This window comes from Priapulus caudatus, unplaced genomic scaffold, assembly GCF_000485595.1.
Source record: "Priapulus caudatus unplaced genomic scaffold, Priapulus_caudatus-5.0.1 Scaffold408, whole genome shotgun sequence".
NCBI lineage: Eukaryota > Metazoa > Priapulida > Priapulimorpha > Priapulimorphida > Priapulidae > Priapulus > Priapulus caudatus.
Genome location: NW_014577469.1, coordinates 273,408 through 281,764, shown reverse-complemented (window position 1 = coordinate 281,764; position 8,357 = coordinate 273,408). Strand labels below are relative to the sequence as shown.

At 45.7% G+C, this 8,357-nt stretch overlaps 1 protein-coding gene across 1 annotated transcript in view; it reads right to left on the bottom strand.

The window, feature by feature from the left end:
* LOC106810073 (cAMP-dependent protein kinase regulatory subunit-like) overlaps positions 1 to 8,357 on the bottom strand; it is an 84,362-nt gene that overhangs the window by 18,876 nt on the left and 57,129 nt on the right. Inside the window, 3 exon segments of the mRNA XM_014813338.1 lie at positions 95 to 240; positions 1,314 to 1,375; positions 3,063 to 3,154. Coding sequence (XP_014668824.1) covers positions 95 to 240; positions 1,314 to 1,375; positions 3,063 to 3,154 — 300 coding nt within the window.

The following is an 8,357-nucleotide window of genomic DNA, read 5'->3' as shown; positions in this document are numbered from 1 at the left end:
CGTTAGCACCTAACTCACTCACCTGCACGGTGACATCGTTAGCACCTAACTCACTCACCTGCACGGTGACATCGTTAGCACCTAACTCACTCACCTGCACGGTGGCGGCACGTGGGGTCCCATAGATAAGGGCCAGCTCGCCAAAGCTGCCTCCCTCGCTGATCGTCGTCACCATCTCGTCGTTGACAAACACCTCCACCTCGCCCATGTCAATCACGTAGAAGTTGTCACCCTCGTCACCTGTGTCATGTAACAGGACACACTGTCACCAGCCACACTGACGATCCCCTGAGTGATCGTGCCGGGTAGAGGGCGCTTTAACACTGCTACACAAGCGCAGCTCTCTACTTAGGGGCGTTATATGATCATGTTATAAACCCAGATCATCGGCAGGGGCAGTGCACAAGCAATACACATGCGCAAATCTCTGATAGGGAGTGCTGTAGGGAGCAGATCTCTCCACAATCAACCTGAGTGATCGTGTCAAGTAGAGGATGTTAAATTACAGGTTCTATACAAGAGAGGAACTCTTGTAGGGAGATAGGAAGTAATAGTCACAATTCTTCGGTCTAATTCTACTCTCGGTCTTCGGTCTAATTCTACTTTAGGACCCTGGATTTATTGACGGGCCTACGATTAGGACAGGATTAGGATTAGGGTGAAGGTTAGGGTTAATGTTGGTGATAAGACTATGTTATAATTAAAGGTGAGGGACAAGGACAGCGTAATGATGACGATGATATATTATGTACTCGGGTCCCAAAGTAGTAATAATGATAATTTTTCTACTCAGACACGGGAGCTCACGATCAAATAGCTATTGTAACCTAGTCAGTATTTCTCTGCATGCACAGACAGCCGGCGTGGAGAGCATTTCGATTTATATTAAGATTCAAATTAACCCACAGCAATTACGCAGGTGTAGTAAACACGAATCAACACGCTATACACTACAAGTGCACTCTATGCATATATATATGATGTATAAAGGTTTATATTCATATAATATATGTGGTAGTAGAAAATTATGATCATTCAAAACTTTGAATGCTCCAAATCATTGAAAGATTTCAAAATGATGTCATCTTTTGCTTCTCTTAGCAAAGTTATTTGCTAGGAACTCGATCAGTTGTCAACAATCAACTAATCAACCAGTTAACCAATCAATCAATGAATCAATAAATTAACCAATTAATCAACTGATCATTGATTGATTACTTGGTATATTTTTTCTCAATCACAATCACAGGTAAAGCTCGTATGAGCAGGGGTAGCCAGCGTGCTCAGGGAGCTAGCTGTCAGACGTAGCCTACCTTGCTTTATGACGGTCTCTCCAGCTAGGTGCATGACCAGGAACATCGCATCAAAGATGTCACTGCAAACAGACAAGAGTGCACTAGTGTCGGCAGAGATCAGACTCAATCACATCAAGGGCCGGCTTATACAACATGGTAAGTAAATCAAGGGATAAGGGGAAGGAGGGGGGGATACAGGGCACATAACCCTGTATTATCTATGGGTACATAGCCCTGAAGCTGAGGGGAAGGGGGATTCATGGTACATAACCCTGTAGTATCTAAGAGTATATGAAGATGCAACTGACACAGCCGCGCCCTTCACATTGTTTATACTGCTGCTGCAAGGTCGTCTGACTTGAGGAGGAGGCACACGACTCCGCTCGTGGAGGAATATTTACTGTTTGGCTAAGTTCATCGTGTGGCAACGTATATAACAACCCAAATTAACTTGTGGCGATGTTGGTTCGAGTGTTTCGTAGCTAGCGGCGCGTGAGTGTCATCAAAGCAGCCATCTTAAATCCTAGCCAATTACGCATTCAAGCTAGCTGGCCGAGTCTTCTAATCCTCATGCAATTCAAACGTGTACGAGCAGCAATATATCTACATAATTGAGTGATCTGGAAGCCGATATTAGGTAGCGAGCACACCCAGGTTGTTGTTATTCATGTAAAACAGATTATTACACACGTTCCCGGCATCGCCTGTCGCAAGTGCTGGCTGGCTTTGTCTGTGCCGGTATAACTATAAATACATTTACATGTGTAACTAACCAGCACCTTATTTACTTACACCCACTCATGCCCTCCCTCTTGTTAGAAGGAAACCTTACATGTGCAGTGCGCATTTTCGCAGTAATCGTTAAGATCTTCTAACAATATGCATGCATGAGTTTCGCCAGCTACGAATAAGAATGAGTATATGAAATCGAATGAATGAATGAATAAATAAATGAATAAATGAATTGATTATGTACCTCCGTTTGAAAACGTGGCAACCTCTCGACATACATGAATTACGTTAGCATTTATTACCATCTACTCCTCGAGTCCTCGCTACAACGCGCCGATGAGACCCACGGGAGAGATTTACTCTACTGAGAAGCCACTAGAACTTAGAAGCTTCTTGACGTGCTCGTCTCACATTATGATGCATGTTTCAGACACGTAGCTATATTGAGATTGATCTTCTGGTGGGGGGTGGGGAAGCGAACGGTTGCGTAAACGCTGCACAGCTATGGTGATAGGTACTTCTCTCATTATCGCACGGTGACAGCTGTGGATGCGCATCCTTTACACATCACTTCCCCACATACACACATATATACCTGTGATAAAACCTACCTGGGTGCAAGCTACATGTGACAATAAACACCCGTGTACAAGCCATTTTTAATGACAGCTACTGGTAATGACAGCTATATGTGCTGACAATGATCACTTGATGAAGATGAAGCGGACGAGGAATTCAAATGAGCGCGTTTTGAGAGGGAAATTACGCCGTAACGACCTGCCTACATAATTGCTCGGGGCGACTCTGGAGATCTGCCATCGCAACAAGAGCCCATCCTCGCCATGCGGCAGAAGCGTGCGTACACGTGCACGAATCAATAGCCACGCGCGTGCGCTGCGCACAGAGGCAGCGCGCCTCGCCCGCACGCCTCCATCGCAGACGACGACGACGACGGCAAGCGTCGCCGCACGAGACAAGCGGCAGTCTCGGCTATTCGGCTCGCGCACGCCGCTGCTGTCGCGGAAACATGCTCACCTTTTCTCGTTCTCGTCAAGATGAGCGAAGAGAACATTCTTCTCGATGGCCTTTGAGAGCGCCTGCATCGTCTTGTAGTCCTTCGGGACGACCTGCCGACAAAAGGAGGAGATAATGAAGCTGAGACGCGTTACTCGGGGATGCTCAGAAGCTGAAGGGGAGGTGTCATTGAATCGCGTAGAAATGTAGGGAAATTTAGGGGACTGTGTCCTCATATCAATGGAATCTCATGCCTGCGCGAAATGCTCCGGGCTAACGCTCTGGGGTGTAGCTGTTCCTAGTAGCGATGACCATGGTGGTAAAGGAAACCTGAGCTGGCACTATGTGATGTGGTGGTACCCCGTGAAGCTGTCACAACAGAGGGTTGCGGAGAACTAGGCTAGAATTACGGGGTGTGGTTCTACTTTTCTACCCCTAGTAGCTGTGACTGTGTAGGTACAGGAAGCCTGGGCCAGTAACACGGGGGGGGGGTGTGAGTCACGCCCAGGCTTCCAATATTTCTTGTGGCATTAAAAATTACAATTTTCGATTGCAACAATACTAGGTAATAACATAACGAAACCCCTGCAGCACCCAATTCGCGATTACACGCCCTCTGCCATTTAACACTGCCATCTATAACCAGTTACGAGTGACTACGGTGGCGTACATGACCACGCGAATCAACGATGTCGCATGCTCTCGTTCCGCAGCATCAGTACGCTGCTTCGCATCTCTGTGCCCTCGCCATGGCAACGACGTCGCACACGCGAGGCGAGGCGAGGCTGGTCATCATCACACACGCACACACTCTCATCGCGGCACATATTCACGCGCCGACGCACGGATGACACGTAGCCTACGGAGACAGATCGCGAGTCACGTCGCTCCCCGAGCGAATTTCCGCGCGAGCCACTACTATACTCATTCGTCGCGAGGAAATTATATGACAAATCCAACGAATAAGCAGAGGTCTCTCTGATTCGCGTGCGCGTGTGATGCAGAATCTCACTCCCAGTAGATGAAGCCAAACGCACGAGACCTGCAGCATCATTGATGACACCGACATTGCCCGAGAGATGCAGCATCGCCGCGGGAGAGGGGTGGGGGGGCGAAATTGCAATACTTGCCTGCAGATTAAATAGGAACGTTTGGGCAACACGACAATTGGAGAGGCTGCAAGGCAAACATTTCCTTCAAAGAACGGTTATCGAGTTTACTTTTTAACGACACCTTTCATAGGGACAAAGAGGATAGTGGCTGCCATGGTGAAAATCGAGCACAGTCGCCAATGATATCGACGCGAGTGCTGGGCGAAGTCCTGCGCTAACGAGCTACGAGTAGAGCACATGCGCACAAGAGAGTCGAACTCGATAGCAACGCAGAATTTCAAGGATTACTCCCTTGCTCGAGGTTATCTATTATTAACGCGTTGATAATAACGTAGGCGTAACGCTTTGATGTGAAACTGTGTGACACACATGTCGAAGATTGTGTTGTGCATTCAACTAACTGTGCAAATTTACGCCTTTCCCACTGTGGCATCTACTTCGATTAATGAAATATAGCGTTGGAGCCATGACGGCGGTATGGATATATATCATAAAGACAAGTTATAACATATAATATACCCCAGCACGTAATAACACGAATATCCACATATCTGTGCAGTTGCAATGAGTAAAGGCGTGGAGGAATAGTGAGATTCACGTGAGGTGACAGGAATTAAAGAAAGCACTGAGATACATACTTAGGAATGTTAGGATTCACATATAAGACGAGCAAAATTCACACACACCTAGGAATGGTAGTATTCTCACACCTAAGAGCACATGAGATACACATGCACCCATGGGAAATGACACGAATAGCAAGGTAACAATTTAGAGATTCACACACCGAGAAATTTAGCGAGGATGATTTACAACACTGTTAAGTGGACTTTTGTTACACGCTCCACTCGTTCATTTCGCGTTGTTGCATGGTACCGCTCTGCGTTACTAATGAACTGCAGGCAACAGTAGCCAGTCGGCATTACACTCTGTTATTTGAAGACGGCCTTTGATCGTGAGAGTCTAGCATGTTACAGCTGACCGTAACAGACTGTAACAAACACGAGCAGACTATAGCTGACGATATAGTAGACACTAGCAGACTATAGCAGAGTACAGCAGATAACTAGTAATGTCTATTATATTGTTATTTATATTATTAAATAATATTACCAATATAAGACACTAACAGACACTGGCAGACACTAACAGACACTGGCATACACTAGCAGACTATATATATGGTATACATATAGTACACAGATAGTACACATATAGTATGATACTGATGTATAGTATTACTGTTACTACCTGTACAGGTAAACACACATACTGTTACTATACATATAGTATACATATAGTATACCTAGACTAATAGCAGATTATAGTAGGCACCATCAGATTCAGATGCCATAAACATAACTGCAATAGTCATACCTATAGAATTATACCATTGTTATATAAGCGGATTATAGCAAATGCTTTCCCCATCTAGCTATTTAGAAGATGGGCTCTCTTGCATGCTCTCTCTCTCTCTCACATCTTCTCTCTCCTCTCTCTATCTCTCTCTCTGTCTCTCTCTGTCTCTCTCTGGCACTCTCTCATCCCTCTCTTGCGCACCATCTGTTAGACTCTGACGAGATACTGAGTTTTCAGCGCAGGGCTTCATTCGCGGGTAGGGCTTTACGTTCGCGTGATCAAGAGCAGTTAATGGGTCTCGCCATTTAGTAGATCGCCAGATGGCACGCGGGTATTGTCTGGTATAGAACAATTCTATTGTCTATTAGCGTGGTCTATTAGTTCCTAATTTCCTAAAGACATGCCGTGATTTGCCTAACTACTGTGCTAGGAACAGCGGCCCCCTCACAAACATCACCTGTGCGTAAAAATCGGAAGTAAACGCTGGTACGGCCCTACCCCAACGCGAAAGCAAAATATCAATTGCAAAGGAAAGAAGACCCAGAACTCTCTCCTTGTTGACTGTTGTTTGGCAGTCGTGGCGTGATGATGGGGGCTTATGACAACCTAGAAGGCACATCGGTTCTCTGACAGAAATTAGCCATCCGTATGATATCTCCTGATGATATTATATGAGGGGGCGACTGTGACAGACCCTCAGTACAATTAATTATACATGCATGTTTCGCTCTACATTTGCGGAAAATAAGATGTCCTTTTCCTGATATTCTGCACAGGATTTGTCACACGAAGTAGAACATAAACACTATCACACTTCAACACATTGTTTCGAAGATTTACGAATTACGCGTTTCGTCACCCAAATGATGCTGTGAAATGATGTTTCAATTCAGTTTCACGAACTGCAAATAAACCTGCAAAGATGCACTTTAATTATCGATATTAAAACTATACTTGAAAAAATAATCGATAAACTATACAAGAAACTCAAGATTAGTTCACATTAGTCTGTTTGCTAATTTGTGTATACAAAGTGTGGCATTTATTTTGAAAAAAAACCAATAATATATTGAAGTTTTCTGCGATGGCAAAACATTGCCGGTAGCATTAGACGAGTGAAGGTCACGCTAAAGAATAGAAAATAATATAAAAACCTATGCAAATATAGGAAGCTATCGTTTCACGTGCAGGTCGCAGAGTTTCAAACATTAGCGATTATTAATGCAATAAACGTGAAAGTTTATTAGTGTTCTGCCAGAATTTGACAGGAAATGAATAATTTTGAGCTGGCCAGTGAAATGCTACCTAAGCGCTTAAATCCACACAGCTAAACCATTCACGAATATGGTAATACCGCAAGTCGTGACTGGAATAGCAAATAATTACCTCCGCCCAACTGAGTTGGAGGAGGTTATGTTTTTACCTCTGCCCAACGGAGTTGGAGGAGGTTATGTTTTCGTTCTCGTGTCAGTGTGTTTGTGTGTTCGTGTGGACGTGTGTTCGTGTGTTTGCGCGATCGATATTAGCGCGTCAGCCAGCGAGCCAGCGAGCCAGCCAGCGCAGCGAGCCAGCGAGCGTGTAGATGTGGGCGAGCAGCAGCAACGAGCGGCTGCTACGAGCGAGCGAGCAGCAAGCCAGCAAGCCAGCGTGTACATGTGAGCGAGCAGCAGCAACGAGCGGCTGCTACGAGCGAGCGAGCAGCAAGCCAGCAAGCCAGCGTGTACATGTCAGTACGCTGGCGTATATCGTGGGTTATTCGTGTGTTCGTGAGTCGTATGGCGCATGGCGTATGTTGCTGGCAGAGGTATGCACCCTCCGTGAGTGCACTCTGTCTAGTTATTCATGAAATCACTGCAATGAACGCAAACAATAGCTAAATTTATATAAATTCAGCCTTTGTTTTGAAATTTCGAAAAGAGATCGCCCTTCAACAGATAATTTATTACAATTTTCCACCATTTCATCGAAATATTCTGCAGTTACTTCACGTAAAGCAATAATCATGTCTAGCAACTCTATACGCAATCGATTCGTCACTATTGAATTGTCGTGCACTAGCTGTCGCATGACAGGAAAGCAAAACCGTAGACATAGCGCACACAATTTCGAAAAACCTGCACGAAATGCAGCGTTGAGCCAACCGCAGAGATTGCATTTGGGAATTTATACTCGGCGAGTGATACTATTGGAAACGCAATACACATGCTTTTAAAAATGTCGCAAAATCTATTCAGATGAAATCCCTCACTACAAACACCACTAAGTAATAGTTTGTAGTTAGTTAGGCATACTCGAGTAACTGGAAACATGAAACCTTACACCCCCGTCAGACCGGGGTGGCGTCCTTACTGCGCTGCTACGGCGACGAAAAATTGGCCCAGAGCGCGTCAAGGTCGCCATAAGCGTGGTATAAGCGTGGTGGAAACGCCAGACATCGTGCCGTGTTCGCCATGGTCGCCAATGATCGCCGAGTCACGGCGTTTGTTTTGAGCATGTTCAAAACAAACGCTAATACCCCCGTCACACTGGACGGCGCGACCATCCGCGACCGTACGGCGACCAGAAAATGTACAAGGTCGCCGGCAAACGCGAACACAATGCAAGAAATAGTCCCAACAAATTACAAACTTGAAAAAAAACCGCGCTCTTACACCCCCGTCACACCGGACGGCGACCATCCGCGACCATCCGCGACCGTACGGCGACCAGAAAATGTACAAGGTCGCCGACAAACGCGAACCCACCGCGTTCTTACCGCGTTCCAGGATATCTTCTGCAATGATGATGAACACGACATACACGCGATGAAGACGACAGACACACTGACGCCATGAAGTCGCCGTTG